This window comes from Bos javanicus, chromosome 13 (assembly GCF_032452875.1).
Source record: "Bos javanicus breed banteng chromosome 13, ARS-OSU_banteng_1.0, whole genome shotgun sequence".
NCBI classification, from domain to species: domain Eukaryota; kingdom Metazoa; phylum Chordata; class Mammalia; order Artiodactyla; family Bovidae; genus Bos; species Bos javanicus.
The window spans coordinates 65,283,897-65,302,844 of record NC_083880.1 but is presented as its reverse complement, the minus strand read 5'-3'; the positions used below and the strand labels follow the sequence as shown (position 1 = coordinate 65,302,844).

The 18,948-nt window shown below is 53.6% G+C and overlaps 1 protein-coding gene across 23 annotated transcripts in view; it reads right to left on the bottom strand.

Annotated features, from left to right (window-relative positions):
• Positions 1-18,948, bottom strand: part of EPB41L1 (erythrocyte membrane protein band 4.1 like 1) — a 172,655-nt gene that overhangs the window by 22,545 nt on the left and 131,162 nt on the right. For 8 of the 23 annotated variants that reach the window (XM_061437459.1, XM_061437461.1, XM_061437463.1 and 5 more), the window contains 10 exons: positions 18,758-18,845; positions 18,075-18,227; positions 16,080-16,177; positions 15,441-15,616; positions 14,010-14,158; positions 13,104-13,139; positions 10,510-10,692; positions 7,314-7,418; positions 911-2,911; positions 296-403 (listed from right to left, as the gene is read on the bottom strand). In XM_061437459.1, coding sequence (XP_061293443.1) covers positions 296-403; positions 911-2,911; positions 7,314-7,418; positions 10,510-10,692; positions 13,104-13,139; positions 14,010-14,158; positions 15,441-15,616; positions 16,080-16,177; positions 18,075-18,227; positions 18,758-18,845 — 3,097 coding nt within the window. The remainder of the gene's footprint in view (positions 1-295; positions 404-910; positions 2,912-7,313; positions 7,419-10,509; positions 10,693-13,103; positions 13,140-14,009; positions 14,159-15,440; positions 15,617-16,079; positions 16,178-18,074; positions 18,228-18,757; positions 18,846-18,948) is intronic. The other 15 variants (XM_061437468.1, XM_061437472.1, XM_061437474.1 and 12 more) reach the window with 10 other exon arrangements.

The following is an 18,948-nucleotide window of genomic DNA, read 5'->3' as shown; positions in this document are numbered from 1 at the left end:
GGCTGTTTTACGACATTCTTTTTTAAAAGACCAATCTAACATCCACCAAATATATTTTTTAAAGTACTTGGCTCCAGGTTCTAGAGACTCAGTAGGCTTAGAGATTCACTCGCGAGACAAGCCTCCGTTCAGCCAGTTTCTGGAAGGTTGAGAGGTGTGAGGACACATTCCAGACAAGCCAGAGGTGAGCTGCCACAAGAGGCGCTGCCCGAGCAGGTGGGGGTGTGAAGGCCGCGAGGCACCCTGGCCAGGTGAAGGTGACCAGGTCATTAGGGCACCGAGGGGCTGCAGAGACCTGAGGGCCCGGGGGGCTGGCGAATCTCAGGTGCCCCCCCTTTCCTGGGGGCTTCGCCGCTAGGCTGGTGACCTGCGTCTCTTGCCTGACCGCATCTCCGGCTTTGTTCTGGATTAGAGAAGACAGTTAGTCTTAAGGAGGCAGAAAGGAACTTGGCACTGGGACCGAGAGGGAATCAGAAGCGAAGGATGGAAACCTCTGGACTGTCAGCTTCCCGCAGGCAGGAGCATCAGGGAAGGGAAGAGGATGAAGGAAGATCGCTGGCCAAGCCAAGCAAAACGGCAGGACCCAGCAGGTGGGGGCAGCAAGGCAAAGCGAGTGTGTAGTTTGCCGGAAGTGGTGCCACCTTCTCCACCCGGGCTGTGGGACCCTCCGGGCGCCGGGTCACACCAGAAGCCTAGGGTCTCTGTGGCTAATCTAACATGGGCCAAGCAGATGAACCCGTCATTCCGCCTGAGCCACACTCAGGCCCGTTTAGGGAAGAGAACTCATAGGGTTGGACAAGCAGCCTCTGGTTGCGGTAATGACGAGGGGCCCCGGAACCATGCTTCTACAGAGCTACACGGCATGCGGTCAGCTCCCCGGCCAGGGGCGGCGGTGGGGGCGGGGGCTCACGTGGCCAGTTCCCCCAGGAGCTTCCTCCAGTGTGGTTTCACAGCCTGGATTGCTGGACACGAGCTCGACATCCTTGCGTCCTTCCCGAGGGAAGGATGTAGAGACGCCCTCCCGGAGGCGGCTGGGAGCCGGCGGCATCGTTGAAGGCTGTGTGACTGTGGGGACAGCCAAATCCCCCGGGGGCTGGAACTGGACACATCCCAGGTCGAAACGCTTACTCCGCTGTTGCTCTGCCTGCCCCGTGGAGGCCTCTGAAGACAACTCGTGGGCAAAGGCCCTGGTTTCCCCCAGGCCTGTCCGGCGAGTTTCAGCTCCATGGGTCTCAAAGATGCGGATTTTGTTGGCCACGGAGGTCTTGCTGATATCTTCCAAGGAGCCCTCTTGACCCCCAGCCTGGAGAGAGGGCATCTCCCTGTGCTTCGCTGCAGGGAACACCAACCCCTCTGCCTCTTCAGAGATGACTCTGGGCTTCCTGCTGGCGACGGGAGGGGCCCTGCGCTCCCCACCGTCCGTCGGGGTCACAGCCAGCCCGACTTGGTGCTTGGGCTCCGGGCTCTCTTTAGAAGGATGGGCATATTTGAGAAACACATGGGGCTGTTCTCCAAAGGGGTCCCTGAGCTGCACAGGCTCCCCTGCCCCATGAGGGGATGAGCTTGGAGAAGCTGCCTCTGGAGAAATCTGAGCCGCAGATGGAAGAGGGGAGGTCGGGAGCGGGGTGATCACTTCCATCTGAAGGAACGCTGGGACTTTGCTGTCCTCTGCTTCAGATTCTCCTGTCTGGGTGTGAACTGGTCCCCTCTCTTCGGGCAGGAAGTTACCTCTGTCTGGCCTGGCTGGCTTCCCGACGTCACCAGGCGGGATGGCCCACGGAAGGGCAAAGACCTGGGCGTCTGGATGCATGGCTCCTCCTCTGTGAGGTGAGTGGTTCCGTTCTCCAGGGGGGCTTTTCTCAGCCTTTCCCATCAAATCTCCACTCTTGGGGGCCTCTTCCTCGGCAGCTTCTGAGGATAAGGCGTGGGCAGCCTCTCCTTCCACCCCACACTGAGCTGCGTCCCCATCCTCAGCGAACGTCAGCCCTGGAGAAGGTCCCTTTCCGAGCTGCTCAGCAAAGACCTCCAGGTCCTCTGGTCGGTGGTTTCTGGGGGGCCCCGCCTCGTCCTCTGGGGAAGCTGAGGGGGCGACACCCCCATGGTGCTTGTTCCCAGCAGCAGCAGAGCCCCACGGGCCTGAGGAGCCCAGCTCCAATCTTTCCGTGAACCCCTCCACCAGCTTCCGCCTGGTCTCCCATTCGGATGGGGCATCTAAGTGCTCTTCTCTCTCCTCCAGGGGTGGAGGGAGGACTTGATCTTCAGCATCTCTCTCTCCACAGCTGAAGTAGAAGCTTCTCTCTGCGAAGGAAGTGTCGGTTTCATCACTCGAGTCGGCTCTGGCTTCTGTGTGGGCGGGGTCCAGAAGAAATGACCGGAGTCCTGCCGTGTCGGAGGCTGGAGAGGGCACATCCACCTCTGCGGGTTGGATGCCTGGGGCAGTGGGTCTTCTGCGAGCCTGGAACTCCTCCAGCTCCTGCCTCAGCTCTGCCAGGCCCTCCAGCTGATCATCGGAGGCCGGGGGTTTCCTGACCACTACCTCTGCAGCATCCACTCTGAACTGGGAGCCCTCCAGGAGCCTTCCTGCTGGGGTGCAGCCTGGAGCCAGAGAAGCCCTTTCTGAGCATCCCCTGGCCCAGAGGGCTTCCTCCCACATGGACTCGAAGTCTTCAGGGCTTGCGATCATTCTTCCTGGTCGCTGTGCATTTGTTCTTCTGGCTCCCACCTTTTCTTCTGTGGCCACTTCCACCTTGAACTTGTCCACCAGGATGTCTACCTTGGAGAGTCTGCCATCAGCAAGGATGCCGGCGAGGCTGGAGTCACTTCCTTCCTGCTGCGTGCTGGTCACTTTTAGGAGACTGAGCTCTTCTGGCCTAATGTACTCTCTCTCTATAAATACCCAGTGCTCTGAACCCTGCGTTTCAATTGGAGCAAGAAGAGTTAATATGAAATATCAGGCACCTGAAGAACGCGTCACTTTTTCCCTCTGCAAGAAGGGGCCAAGGTCAACTTGTCCCCAGAACTGGCAGGGCAGAGGAAGGCATGACAATGCTGGTCAGCCTCATCAAGGATCAAGGCTACACTTCCCATCAAGGCACCCAACCAATTATCTACTGATGTTATCTACCCCTCAACCACCATCCTAACTTGGTAAAATGGAGTGGGGGTCTCATACCCTCCCTGTGTTAACCAAGGGGAAATGGAGGTCTATCGATGGTCCAGGACTCTTTCTCTTTTAATAGTAAAACTGTCAGTGACAGAGGGGAAAGTAGCTTACATCACGTGGAACCTTTGAAGGCTAGAGCCAAAAGAACTCCTAAGACTTCCTCCAGTCCAGTTTTCTCTGCGTACTGAGAAATGGGGTAAACTGAGGCCTAGAGAAGGTCAGTGACTTACTCCAGGTCACGGTCAACTGATGGTACAGTCAGGAAAAGAATGCTTGATTTTTGATGCCTGAGAGCTTGGCCAACTTACAGCCAACAGAATATGGGTCCCAACTGTGGTCTAATGTCCAACTGAGGGGGAAGCACTGAGTTGAGTTTCACAGGCCACAGCCTGAAACCTTTTTGCAAGAGCTAATTGGAAGGAAAGAGATTAGAGTGAAAACTGCCACATGGCCAGATCTAGAGGTCAGTACCAGTCACCATAATGGTTTAAACAGTTTGAGTTCTGTGGGGTTCATTCCCCAAAAAACAAATACCAAGGCCTATTCTTAGAAATGACTTTCCTGGTAGCTCAGATGGTAATCTGCGTGCCATGCGGGAGACCCCAGTTCAATTTCTGGGTCGGGAAGATCCTCTGGAGAAAGGATAGGCTTCTTACTCCACTCTTGGGCTTCCCTGGTGGCTCAGTTGGTAAAGAATCTGCCTGCAGTACGGGAGACCTAGGTTCAGTCTTTGGGTTGGGAAGATCCCCTGGAGGAGGGCATAGCAACCCACTCCACTATTCTTGCCTGGAGACTCCCCATGGACAGAGAAGCCTGGTGGGCTGCAGTCCATGGAGTCACAAAGAGTTGGACATGACTGAGTGACTAAGCACACACATTCTTAGAGAATTCTAATGAAATTCACAGAAAGAGTGGAAAAGGACTGACCAGAACACATCAGAGAAGAAAAACATCTAATGATCCAAGCATCATCATCAGTTAGAAGCACTGAGTGTCACAATCAACCATCAATGAGACAGCCTTCTGCCTTCCCTAGAGTTTCTCAAACAACACTTAAGGAGGGAAGGATGGACTTTTAGAATGGTTATAAAAAAAAAAACCAGCAAGAAGGCTGGGAATTCCCTGATGGTCCAGTGGTTAGGACTTAGTGCTTTCACTGCCAGGGGCCTGAGTTTGATCCCTGGTTGGGGAACTAAGATCCTTCAAGCCAAGCAGTGTGACCGAAAAAAAAAAAAAAGCAAGAAGGCCATTGGGATTTTAATCTTGCAACCACACAATACTTTCTTCACATGAAATCTTGATGGCAGTTCAGTATGTAACATGGATCCTGGACTGCCCTGTTGACATTGGAGGTCTGGGCTACCCTACTGCCCCAGAATGCCTCCCTCTTTTGAAACCACTGCTCTGACTCAAGCCCACAGGTGTGGAAACTGAGGCCTGGGGAAAGTAAGCAACATGCTCAAGGTCAAAGAGTGAGCCCAAGATAAAGGCAGGCCTAGAACCCAGTCTCTGACTCCACATCCTACGAAGAGCTCAATGGTAAGATGTGATGAAAATTGCTCCCAACAACAGAAGGGGGCAAGTTTCCATGAGCTTGTGCTCTGATGCGGGTGAGCATTTGGTGAGGAATCTGTCAGATCCCAGAAGATCTGAAGCATTCTGAAGGATCAAGGGAGCATGATCAACCCTCTGACCTCCACTCCCCAGATCCACTTTAGCAAAATCTCCATGACTTTCAGGGAATCAAACCTCATGAAAAGAATCTTGTCAACAGGAAAGAGAGAGACAAGGAATGGGGAGGGTCCAGATAAAGTCTGCATCATTTTCTGAGATTTTTCTCCAGGTTGTAAAGCTTTCAGGACAACGGCACTTGAACGATCCCAGGGGGAAGAACTTTGAGAGCCTACAAAGCCTCCTTTCTCTTGTATTTGGGAAGCAGGCAGCTTTAGCCGCTCCCATTTCAGCGTGTACTGACATCAACAGCTTGGCAATCAATGATAGCCAAAGATAGTCCATGAGACCCCTTCTGGAGCATTCCTGCCCCAAGTCTAACTGGAAACTAGACCAGTTAGTCCATCCATCCCCTGCCTCCACCTTCTCTAAACTCCACGTGGAGCTTGGGTCTATCAGGGTCTCCAGGCCATGCCTCTGGTTTTCTAGAAACCAGAAGCTTAGGAACTAGGTTGAGTGGGGTGGGAGCTAGCACAGAACAGAAAGGTTCTGCAGGAAGAAAAAGGGAAACACGCCCTTGTATTTAGTTACTATGTGCCAGGCAATGTCAGCCCTTTGGAGACAGTATTAAATTTAATCCAAATGGAGACCTGCAAGGCAGGTCCTGTTACCCTTATTTCAGAAGGGGAAACTGAGGCTCCCAGAGGGAAGAGGAAGCTCTGTTTATAACAAGTAAAAATCCTGAAGAGAAAAAAAAGACTGAACAAAAAGAGGAACGCTTTGGCCCTCTGACCAGATTCACGGGATGGACGATGTCAGAGAAGCCTCCCTAGCTATTCTTTTTCAGTGTCTGCTCAGAGCGCCCCCTGCTGTCAGATGGGGCCACTGCAGCAAGACTGGCCCCGAGACAGAAACAGGGACCTGGGAGCTGGGAGCCGGGGCAGTTACATTCCCACACAAGCCCACAGGAAGAAAATCTCCAGCCAGGATTCTGCTGACTCCAGTCTCTTCAGGGTCCACCTGGAGCTCTGGATCACATTTTAGGCCCTGCTCTTTACAGGAGATGCCCCCGCCCCAAGCAGAGGTCCACGACAAGGAACCCTCTAGAAACCAAAGTAGAAGCTGCTGAAGAAAGTGGGAGTTGGGGATGTAAAAGGGATGCTCAACTCTGAAGGGTCTTCCTGGAGGAGGATGCAGACCAGATCTACAGGTGCCAGGGGGCAGAGCAGCTCACGGGCAGGTGACTCAGAAGGGCAGGTTATAATTCAATATGTAAACTTCCCAAAGGATGACTGAAGACAAAATGGGATACTGTTAAGAATGGCGAGAGCCCCGCCTTGTAGAAGAGGCTGGACAGACAATTTTGGGGATGCCGGTGAAGGATGCATGCTGTGCCTCAAACAAGGGCATTAGTGCTTGGCTCTACTCATATCTCTGTGTTCCAAGACATCACTGCTTCCCTAACCTTGGGATGCTGTTGATTCCTGTCCAACTTCTCTCAAGTGCTCCTGGTTTTGTTTTTATTTTTACATTGAGGAAAATTTCAGAATGGAACTGTGAGTTATGTTTTACCATTTATGTAGCTGACTCATCTCTCTCTTACGGCTCCTGGACACTTCTAGCAGTTACAAAATTTTCCTCTGGGAGTATAGCATACTACATGCCCTCATACACACTCTGCCAACAGAGAAGTGTTGGCTATCAGGGAGAAGGAAGTTTCGCCCAGACGATCAGTTGGTCATCCTTTCCAACCCTGTCAGTCTACAAAGTCCCAGTAGAGAGGGACAATGCAACCCCCTGCCCTGGACCTGGAGTCCGTCTGGCTTCCAGGCAGGGGCACAAGAAGTTCTGAGAGCTCTTGGCCTGTTGTCGTCATGAGCACAGAAGCAATGCCCTCCTAGTTTAGAATGCTTGCCTGAACAACATCCGTACAACCCCAAGGATGCTCTCTGGAGAAAGACACTCACTTCTACCTGCCTGGAGACCCTGATAGACCCAAGCTCCACGTGGAGTTTAGAGAAGGTGGAGGCAGGGGATGGATGGACTAACAAGCCACTGCTAGACTTCACTCAGGCCTCTGAGCAGAGACAAGACCTCAGGGCAAAAGCAGTTAGGTGCCGCGACCCCTGATCCCAAGCCTAGCAGTCAGAGTCTGCCTCCAGGTCACCTGCCTCAGTGGTGCTGGAGAGGTCATTTCTGCCTGCCCTTTTTAAGCCAAAGGTGACTCCTCAGACTACTCTGTCTCCCTTGAATGCTTTCAGTCCTGTCCTTCCTGAGAAACCACGGATGAGGGATGGGCTGGCCCTTTATGGATCCCTGGGAGGGGGCACACTCACTTGTCACAGCATGTGGATAACATGGGGTACCCACTGTTCCCACCTGCAGGACAGACCCTGGTCCAACCCCCTCAACCCAGAGAAAGGGCTTTCTTAAGACCATGAAGGTGGTTCTGGGTGGGCAGGGAGGTGGTGACAGTAACCTCAGGTGACGCTGCGAGGCTTTTCTGAGTGAACACTTCCAAGCCTATGGCCGTCCCAGGCTCAGGTGCCAAGTCCTGCTGAGAGGTGTCCAGGGTCCTCTGGGACTGCGGGGGAGGCCCAGGGCCGGAGGAGAGGGAAAGAGGGAGGAAGGGAAGGAGAGACAGAGAGGGAGAGAGAAAAAGCAGGAGAGACACACACACAGTCTGTGAATAGCCCAGCTTTGTAAACCCCGCATCCTTAGGTCATGAAGGAGCCATGTGGGGACCGTGGGGTGAGGTGGAAAGGAACTGCCCTTTGGAGCCATTCAGGGGAGGGAGGCCCATGGTCAGCTGCCAGCCAGCACCGGACCTCGGGCCTTTCCCCATCACCTGCCACTCATTCGAGAGTCTGGAGTCCTGTACTGGGACTCTGAGCCAAGTCTTCCCTGGGTGTCTTTGAGGCAATGGTTCAATCCTGCAGTTGGGTTTCAGCCCCTTTTAAAAAATTATCTTTGGAACTTACTCTATAGCACATGGAATTCTGCTCCATGTTTTGTGGCAGCCTGAATGGGAGGGGAGTTTGGGGGAGAATGGATACATGTATATGTATCGCTGAGTCCCTTCACTGTTCACCTTAAGCTGTCACAACACTGTTAACTGGCTATACTATAATACAAAACAGAAAGCTTTTGTAAAAAAGTTATCTTTGGAACAAAAACCTGGCTTTGGCAGATGGGAACTCTATACTATGGGGTCCCCATTTTGGTTTAAGTTCCTACCACTTTCCCACTGACCCAGAACGGGCCCCAGAGTATATGAGGAGCCACTAGGAGCTCTGAGTGACACCTGCAGATAGACCCAGAAAGCCCACGTCTGGACCAGGGATCCTAGTTACCGTCAGCCAATGGCCCCGTGACCGGCCAGCACTTTCCAGTTTACAAAGTGCTTTTTTATATCCATTAGGGCTTCCCTTGTGGCTTAGCTGGTAAAGAATCCACCTGCAATGTGGGAGACTTGGGTTCGATCTCTGGGTTGGGAAGACCCCTTGAAGAAGGAAAAGGCTACCCACTCCAGTATTCTGGCCTGGAGAATTCCATGGACAGTCCATGGGGTCGCAAAGAGTTGGACACGACTGAGCGACTTTCACTTTATACCCATTATTTCATTCAAACTTCCCAGCAGTGCTGTAGAGTGGCAATTTTGGTGCCCTTTTAGATGGGCTGACTAGGCAGTGAGGCTCAGAGAGGTGATGTCACCGGCCCAAGGACACAGTCCAGTCCTGGGCTACAGCTCCTCCCATTTCCCAAATTTCCAAGGGCCTCTAAATGCCAGTGAGAGCTGTAAGCCAGTTAAATTGTCCATCGCTCCGAGGTTAGCTCCTGGACCAGACAAGGCACTATGCTTCTTACAGGGGCGGCGGGGCGGTGGGAGGTAGAAGAGACTCCACCTTCTAATAAGATGCACCTTCTAGCAGTTCCAGCTGTCACCAGCAGGTGGGGCACCCACCTCCTCAGAGGCACCTCTACTCTCCAGAGCCCTGTTCTGGGCTCAGCCTTCCCTTCTCAGCTGGAGTCCGACCCTTTCAGAAGCCTGAGCATCCACTTCTCCGACTTCAGGACTGAACAGAGGCCACCAGGGACAAGAGTCTCTCAGGGAAGTTAGGAGAGGGGCATGTAACCGGATCACTAAATCAGCCCCACAGCCCCATGCAGGGTCTTCAGCGTCCTTGACGGTGCCAGTGGGGACCACAGAAGCCCTCAGAGGGTGAAGACAGGTGCCCTCCTCCATGGCACCAGACTTAAAGGCCTCCAGAGCACCCGTGACTTTGTGAATCACCAACCAGGGGGCTCCTACAGCAGCCTCACTGGATGAGGCCCTCCGTCACCCTGCATGTCAAGGCCACAGGAGTACTGATTCAATCAAAGGCTCGCTTATTAGATCACAGCTGCGTCACCAATTTTCAAAGCATTAAAGGGCAGCACACGCACAACTGACTCTGTCCTGGTCTCCACATGGTTTGGTCTTGCTCCCAGGCAGCTGTGATTTAATAGCGAATACAATGGCCTGGGTCACAAGAAAATCAGATTCCGGCTCCTCTTCTAGCAGCTATGACACTGATTAAGTCCAAGGTCTTCCCCTTTCTGATTTTCTGTGCCCTGTGTGTAAGATGACCTTGGACCAAGTAGGTTTCCAGGGTCTTTCCCAAGTTTCAAAAGGATTCTGATTTGAAATTAACTTTCTGTCCCAAGGCTCTCCAGATGAAAGAAGTAACTCACACGGAGTATCTAGGTCCTCTGCCGGTCCCTCCCTGCTTTGTCTCATTGGCTGCTCACAACTGTCCTAGGAACTAGGGACTTTTATTATCTCTACTTAACAGTGGTTCAGAGAGGTTAAGTAGCAAGCCCAGAGTCAGCCGGCTAGCAGGCAGCAGAGCCACTATATAAACCCACTCTAAGTCTAGACCTCAGATGCGTTTGAGATCAGTGAGCAGCAGCACTAGAGAGAAAACACCTGAGTGTCAACAGGGGGGAAAGAGTGCCAAGATGTAGCAGCACTAAAAATAACGGTTTGGGATTATAAATACAGGAATTCTCAAGAGCCTATTTTTCTCTTTTCCCATTGAAAAAACACCCCGTGCTTTCCACTTTGACAGGCGTGTCAAGTGGGACCTTTTCCTGGAGCATCAAGAACAGCTCTGCCTTTCCTAAAGGACCTGGTCCCCTCTGGTGGGCTCTGAGGATCCTCCCAGGAAGGAACACCGCCCCCACCACCCAGCCGTGTTTTCACCACAGGCATAAAAAGGTGCGGTTACTGGACAGAGCAGCCAGGATTCTTAAAACTTAGGATATGTGTGAGGATTTCCTTGTTTAAATGATGACTCCACGGTTCTACCACCAAATATTCTGATTCAATAGGTCTGATGTGGGGCCCCAGAACCTGCATTTCTAACCAGCACCCCCTTCTCCATTATATTCTGGCTGATGGAAGGGAAATACTCCCAGCTACAGTGAGTCTTTAGAGCATTTCAAGGTGCTCCCTGAGGCCCAAGAGTCCAAGACAGCGTAAATTTGTCTTTCTTGGCTTAACCCACTGCGCCATTCCCATCACCACCTTATGCAGCAGTGGGGTGTGGAGGGGAGTGATAAGTCAGGACATGGCAACCTTCCCCACCATCTTTATCCAAGGCCCCAGTTGAGGGGCTCAGGGTGAGACCTACCTCATTGACTTTCTCAGGAGTGCCCTTGGGGGAGGGGGAGGCAGGTGAGGAGGGCAGCCGGCGTTCCCGCTCCCAGTCTCGATCCCGGTGGATCAGTTTGCTGTTGGGTTCCTTCAAGGTCCTCTTCAGCTCGTTGATGCTGGCCTGGTGCTTCAGCAAGACGTCCTCTGGCTTGTCTAAGAACTAGGGGTACACGGAGAGGACAGTCAGCTGTCAGAGGAACAGCTCCAAGAGAAGGATGCAAGGCGTGGGTGAAGATGGTGATGGTCCCCATCACCGCCCTCCATCAGCAAAGTGGGTCCCATCCATGGCCCCGCCTTACCCTCACAGCACTCCATAGCCAAGCAGAGCAAGGATGATAAGCCCCAACAGGTGCACAAACCACCCAAGATTAAACAGAAGAGCAAAGAGCACTCAAGATCAGACAGAAGGACAAAAAGCACTCAAGATCAAGAAGAGGAGATGTCTGGCCAAGTACCACCTTTTCTTCTCCCCAGACTGGCTCCTGGCCTGGGAGCACCTAGGTCAACTCAAATCCCACGGGTCTGGGTAAAGTTCCGTTAAGTTTCATAACGTGTGCCTTTCCTCTGGCTACTACTCCAAGCCACAGTGAGGATTCACCAACTCTGTTCACTGGGCTGCTCTGGTCATTCCCTGGATCCTGGTCCCCACTTCTGGCCAAGCCTTGGACCACTGTGTTTAAGTAGGATTCTCAGTCTAGGCCCCTCTTAGCCCAATGTGTGTCACTGCTCAGGCTCTGTAGGGCCTTTCTAAAGCCAGGGACATCCAGGAAAAAGCATCCTGCTTCCACGTCAGGGACTGGGGAGAGATGACGTTCAGCATTCTCTGCTGTGAGCCACTACCTTCCCTGACCACCCAGGATCTTCCAGATACCTTGTGGGCACCCACTCCTCAAGAGCAGACAGGGTGAGACACAGCCAGATGGAGAAACTGGGGCTCCGTGAGGTGCTCAGGAAGACTACCGTTAGAGACCAGGAAGAAGGGAGGTAAGTCCCAAGGTTGGGCACAGGAACTGAGCCTGGTATAGCTGGAGTCAGAGGTGTGTCCTTATTAAACTGTCAGGTCAGAGCTCTGGCCAGTACAGCATGAGGCAGTAATCTGCCCTGAGTTCAAGCAAGGACCAGCCTTTGCAGAGAAGCCGGAAGTGGTCTGCCCACTTCTGGAGGCAGGGCAGGTGGGCTGGAAGCCCATGGACCCTTATCTGCAAAGCTGTTTGAGGATTCAGGACAAGAAACAGACAATCTTAGCTCATGATAAAGTCGTATCAGCAGTTCTGGAACTGCCTGGGAGGCAAGCTCGCCCTTGACAAGGCGAGACGCTTCCCCTGGGCTTATGTCTGACATCCAAGGATCCACCAGGACTGACTCTGAAGTCACTTCAGGAAAGAAACCAGTGCCACGGAGGCTCTGCTTCCCCTCCAGACATCTGTCTGTACCTCCTGTACCCCTTCCTGAGCAAAGCTGCCCCAGGACGACATCTGTCTGAGCAATCAAATCTGAGAGAGCGTGCACAGGATGGTGGGCTTGGGCCACCATGAACCCAAGACATGGCTGGTGACCTTCCATCCAGAAGCGGCAGCCCTGGCCCTATGGGCATGTGGTGCTCCCCCAGGCTGGAGGGAGCGGTGGATCCCCGAAGGCTAAGGGCCTGGGGAAACCTAATCTGAATGCCCTGTTGTGCAGACAGGGGGCTGGGGCCTGAGACAACTTTCCCGAGACCCTCAAAGAATCAGTGGCAGAACTGGGGCTGAAACCCAGATCTCAGGACCCCAGAAGCCAGACCCTTCTGATGCCCCAGCCTCTGATCTTTCCCTCAGCAGCCCATAGACCCACTTCTCTGGCAGTTAAGTTTCAAAGGAAGAGTTGGAGACTATGTGAAAGAAAGGAGGTATGGTTAACACAGGAGGAATAAGTTGAGAGAATCAAAAAATAGGAGGAAGAAGAGAAGGGGAGGGGGAGGGGGAGCGGGGAGCTGTCCTGGTGGAGCTGGAGCAGGGGCGGTCCCACCAGGGTGGTGGGAGGCGCGCCAGGGGTCTGAGAAGACAGATGTGCTCTGAGGCTCCACCCCCCATACCCCACCACCCACATCCGGCTGTCAATAGATACAAAAAGCAGTTTGGGGTGGGATGCAGCAGACACAGATGAGGTAGAGGCATGACAAGACAGTGGTGGACGAAGGGGAGTCTAAGGAAGGGTTTGGGACAGGGGTTGAGGGAAATGGGGGTGGAGATGAGCTCAATAAAATCATGGAATCATGGATCACAAGAATCGGGATGGCGACCCAGTGGGGATGATCAGCAAGTGGGAAGCAAGCATGGGATAGAGAGGCAGAGCATGAAGCTGGGGGAGGGAGGGATAGGGAGAGAGGGGAGCATGGCTGGTTGTTGAGGGGAGGGAGTCTATCCATGAGCTTAAGACAGGGAGGGAGTGATGGCGGGTGGCCTTGGGTGATGGAGAGAGATGGCTGGGAGTGGAGAAGAAGCTGAGATATGAGCCGGGATATGAGCCTGGGATGGACGGTGGTGACAAACGATGAATGGCTGGGTGGGTGGGGACAGGCACCCCTTGCAGTACCTCCTGTTTGTGTCTCGGCGTGGTTTCCTGCTCCGGCTAGCGGGACATGGGAGGAGGAAAGGAACCAGCAGGATCAGTAGAGCAAATGGATTAGAGACAACCGTTACCGCCCTGGTCTAGCAGGTAGCCCGGAGCACTGTGGGATGCTGGCTGGGCCGCCAGCAGGGCAGTGAGGTCGTCAGAAGGTGCGGGAAGCAGGGAGCCCAAGAAGGCCAAGAAGGGGGTGGGAGGACCACAGGCAAAGCGGGCAGTTGCACTCAGCCAATGGGACGTAGGGGTTCTGGAAAGTCACGCTTCTTGCAGGCAGTGTGTTCAGGGGCCTGTGTTCCCGAGGTGCGTGATAGAAACACACTACACCCGTGTGTGCACGTGCCTGTGTGCGCACGCAGGCTGTCTGCACGTCTGGGTGCATAACCCTATGGGTGAGAGGGGTATACAACTATGAGTGAACGCGTGTGAGTCTGAGGCCATGTGGGCCTGCATGAGCATGTGCACAGGTTGGTGGGAGACGGGGGTGGCAGCAGGAGGTGTCACACTTGAACCTCACCCCATGGTCTGCAGGGACACCCCATCATGGGTGGAAGAAGGCTGTGCAGACCCAGATCAGAGGCAAAGGGGCAAATCAGGAGTGAGCAAGAGGAGGCCAGAGTCCACCAGGGGGCAGAGTGCCCCTCCGGGACAGCAGGGCCAAAGGAGGGGAAGGGTACAGGGTGGGCAGCATGCCCCACCCCACCTGGCAATTCCAGGTACGGAGCATGGCCCAAGGGCAAGGCCCTGTCCATGGTGCACCGCACAGCAGGCTGCTTGGCCACAGCGGGGGGTGCCTGAAGGTCAAGGCTGAGCCTAGACCCAGGATCAGCCTCTTGACCCCCCAGGTCAGAGGAAACAAGAAAGCCAGCCTCGTACCTTTAGCTCCTTGATCTTGGTGGGGGTCTTGATCTCTCCCTCCTCAGCCTCGGACCGCCGCCCTCCAGACTCGCCGTCCTCCTCCCGCTTGTCGCCGTCTGGTCCTGCATCGTGGTTCTCACTGACGGAGGCTGGGCGAGAGAACTCTGCTGAAGTGGGCAGAGATGGCCGGGCAGCTGTGTGAGTCATCACCTGAGTCATCTCCCAGGCGCAGGGACTGGGAGCCAGCCCACCACCTTCCCAGCCACGCCTGGAGTAGAGCAGACACTCAAACAGCCCCAGCACCCTGGGGATAAGGAGCCAGTGCCCCAAGGAGTGAGTGGGCTTTCCCAGGTCACGTGGATGGTGACTGAGTTGCCTCCAGCCCCAGCTCCTTTCCTGACTCTATAGCACTAGAGCCTGGGTTCAAATCTCAACTCCATCTCTTCTTGGCTGTGTGACCTTGGGTAAATTACACAACCTCTCTGGGCCTCAGTTGCTTCATCCACAAACAGTAGCTAATTCTGACAACTGAGAGGAGGAACAAATAAACTGATGTGTCTAAGAGAAGAAGTGGCTAGCACTGAGTGAGCTAATTCGATCAGTGTTGGCTCACGAATGTTATGTTTTGGGGGACTTCCCTGGTTTAGGCTCTGTGCTTCCAATGCAGGGGAGCTCAGATCTACTTAACTCCCAAAGCCCCATGGGGCTCCTGAATCTCTCCTAAAAACTTGTGTGTATATCCTGGACAGTCCTGGGCCCTAAGGGGTGTTGATTTAGTAGGATCAGATCAAGGTCTAAGACTCCTCAAGTTCACAAGCTCACAGCTGGTTCTGGGGCTACATTTTGAGAAACCCTGGTCTACTTCATACAAGGGCAACTGAGCTGCCTCCAGCCCCAGGTCCTTTCCTGATTCCACAGCTTTAGAACCTGGGTTCAAATCACAAATCCATCTCTTGTTGGCTGTGTGACCTTGGATAAATTACACAACCTCTCTGGGCCTCAGTACGGGCAATTCTCATTGATAGTAAGGGCCCTTATCAACTCAACAGAAATGGGGGCGGTGGAAAGTGCCCTGTGTTTAGATGTCCAGAGCCCAGTGGAACCAAAAAAATGATTGGGAATAACTCTGCCTCCGGTAGGACATCACCAGCTCCTCAGTGCAGTTACAATAAACCATTCCAGTATGGTGACAAGCTGTGAACAGCTCAGCTTCTTAGGAAGGGGGCCCAGAAAACCATACGGTGAACCAGGGACCCCAAAAGGCCACAGCTCAGGGAAGTTGTGGGAAGCCCAGAGAGCTGGCAGTGTCACATTCCAGCAGGAGGGGAACCCAGAGGCTGAACTAACCCACTGATGCAGGAGTGTTCCTGGGCCTCCAGGCCTGGTGCAAATCAAGTGTGATGTACCCTCCACACACCCCTCTCCCCCAACCTCCAGGGCGGGGCATACCTCCATCAAGGCTGCGGGACATGGTGTACCGTTTGCTAGAGGAACGTTCAAAAAAGGGCGCGGGCCGGTCGATGAGGGCGCTGGCCTGGCGCGTCTGTGCCTGGGTCCTCCCGCTATACCGGAACTTGGAGCCCATCACCAGGAAGCCTTTGGGTGGGGGCTCAGGGGACACGAGCCTGCAGGGGAGGGATGGAGGGGTGGAGGTAAGGAGGGAGGACCAGACCTGCAATGCCAGACCCAAGGCTGGACCACAGCTGGCCTTCCATCCCGCTGTCCCACCAGCTACGACAACTCTTATTGTTCAATTGCTCAGTCATGTCTTGACTCTGTGACCCCATGGAAAGCAGCACACCAGGCTTCCCTATCCTTCCCCATCTCCAGAGTTTGTTCAAAGTCATGTCCACTGAGTTGATGATACCATCCAACCGTCTCATCCTCTGTCGCCCCCTTCTCCTCCTACAACTCTAAGTGGTCCAGAAGGGGAGAGGCTTGGGGAAAGAGGAGGAGGAGGAGGAGGAGGAGGGTTTTCCTAGAGTCCCTACTGGCTCCTTCTATGGACAGGACACAGACACTACCCACATCCACTCACACGGCCTCTAACTCAGCCCCAGTACCCACCCCGCCCAGGCGCAGGCTCACCGGAAGAATGTGTGGTGCTCGATGCAGACCTTCCACAGTCTCTTGGCTGACCGGTGATTCGGGAGCTTAAAGCCAATCGTGCTCTCAAACTGCTCGTACTGCAAAACCAGGGAGGGCGGGTCAGAAGGAGGGCCTGGGCCCACTCCCGCCGCCAGTCTAGGCTTTCTGCACCTCTTCTCAGGCCTGTGTGACTCTGGCCTGCTTATTTATTTATATAAATATATATATAAACAATATATATATATATATATCTCATTTATTCATTCATTTAATCAATCAGGTGGGTTAAGCCCTTACTCTGTGACAGGTCCAGGGCTAAGCAGCAGAGACACCATGGTGACCAAACAGAAGATTCTCAGGGGTTGGGGGAGGGTAGGGGGATCGATAATAAGTGAGTACACAAGCTCATCTCAGACACTGACAAGGGCACAAAGGAAATGGACAGAGATGTGTGATGTGACAGAATGTCTGAGCAGGCCCGGGGGTCGGGTGCTAATTTAGAAGGGGTGATCAGGGACCTCCCTGATGGTCCAGTGGCTAAGACTCTGTGTTCCGCCTGCAGGGGGCCCGGGTTTGATCCCTAGTCAGGGAACTAGATCCCACATGTGGTAATTAAAAGATTCCACATGTTGCTATGCAGAACGAAGATCCCACGTGCCACAGCTAAGACCCGGTGCAGCCAAATCAATACATAAATAGAAAGAAAGAAAGGGTTATCAGGGAACACTTTCTACACAGGGGATCTTGGAGCAGAGAGCTGGAGGATGGGAAAGGAGCCAAAGCTCTGTGAGAAGGAGGGGCGGAGGACTTCAGGAAGCGGGAACATCGATGCAAAAGGCTCAGACAGGTGAGAGTTTGCTTACTTAAAATAGAAGCCCCAAGCGGCTGGAGTGCCATTGGTGTGGGGCGGCAGGGCAGAGACATGTGAGAGAGGCAGGTGGGCAGAAGAGTTAGGACTTGAGTCCAAGCACCAAAGAGAGCCCTCGAAAGGTTCAAGTGAGGAGTGGGAGTGGGGTGGGTTTGGCCTGATCTGCTGGAAGGGACTCTTAAGCAGCTGTGAGGGAAAAGGCCTACCATGACCATGGAGGCTGGGGGACCAGTGGGAAGGAGAGGGGAAGTGTGGAGGGGAAAGATGGTGGTCAGGGCAGTGGACAGGGGGCCAGAGGCAGAAGGGCTCACCCTAATTCTAGAGTTAGAACAAAGTGGAGTTTGTGATGCATGGGATGTGGAGGGTGGAAGTATTCAAGTTTGCATGTGTGTGTGTACCTTCATATGTGTACACACTCGAGTACCCATGTAAGCAAAACACGGGAACATGGACATGGTGCTGCTGTTATCTTAGTTGCTCAGTTATGTCTGACTCTCTGAGACCCTCTATGGACTGTAGCCCCACCAGGCTCCTCTGTCCATGGAATTTCCCAGGTAAGAATACTGGAGTGGGTTGCCATTTCCTTCTCCAGGGGATCTTCCCGACCCAGGGATTGAACCCGCATCTCCTGCATTGGCAGGTGAGGTTTTAACCACTGAGCCACTAGGGAAGCCCAGATATGGGCATACATTCATTGATCTGTGTAAGATCAATATACTTAGGTGGTTATCTTTTTATTAAGTATAGGTGGTTATCTTTTTATTAGTAATTTTTGCCGCACATGGCACATGGGATCTTATTTCTTTGACTAGGGATTGAACCCACGGCCCTTGCATTGAAGTGCATTGTTTTAACCACTGGACCACCAGGGAAGTCTCTATGTGGCTGTCTTTATAGGTACACTGCTGTGTGTGTGTGTGTGTGTGTGTGTGCGCGCGCACGCGCGCGCGCGCACGTGCAGGCACACACCGAAAGTGCAATGTCTATGTAGAGAGCCCTAGCAAAAGAGGGCCCTCTCCTCACCTAGCACCTCCATCTATGCATCCCAGGTCGGAAAAGTCCCAGGTCTAGCTGCCAGGGTCCCATAGTTGATCCCACGGAAGAAGGGGTTCCCTAGGCAGGCTCACCTCCCCAGGCCGGATCTTGATGTAGAAGTTACTCCTCTTGTAGGAGATCTTGAGAATTTTGGGCCAGGCAAAGCGGTTGATCCTCAGCCGGTCCCGGTAGATGAGCAGACCGTTGGCACAGACTCCTAACATGATGTCAATGCCCTCCGAGTCCTGTGTGAGAAGGGGCCGTGCAAGGTCAGGTCTGGGGTCCAAGCCTGAGGACAGCCTGCCACCCACCCCACAACCCCTCTCTGGGCTCTGCCTGTAACGAGCCCTCAGGAGCAGGGTTTGAGCATCCATGGGGAGTTGCCCCGATGTATCCCTCACAGAGCCATCAGTTCATTCACTCTGTCATTGATTCACCCACTCACTTGTTCGATCATTTTCCACCAGTCACTCAATCATTCATTCACCCAGCAAACATTTAGTGGTACCTAGGCATACTAAGTCATATGCTATGTGCTCAGGATACAGAAATGAGTTCAGACCCATGTCTTTCCCTCATGAAGCTCTCAATCTGGTGGCAGCACAGACAGGTTCATAAATAATAAGAAAAATCATAAGGGTCATGGGGAAGTAAAGGGTTATGGAGCGTCAAGGAATGAGAAATGAGAAGACTGGCACACCAAGCCCTCCGGAAGGCCCTGGTAGTCCCTCGGGGGGCACTCCCAGACCGGGGGAATCCCAGCCCCCAGCAGTACCTTGGCATGGTGCAGGTCTACTCCATACATAGAGAGCTTCTTGGCATTCTCTAGGAAGTGGATTTCTGCTTCTCCTGGGGTCATGCCCCTAAGGGAAAGAAAGTGATCAGTGATGGCCATAGGAAAGGCCTGGGCCCGAGTCCTGCCAACTGAAGGTGGCTATGATCAGAACCTGGGATTCCAGGAAGCAA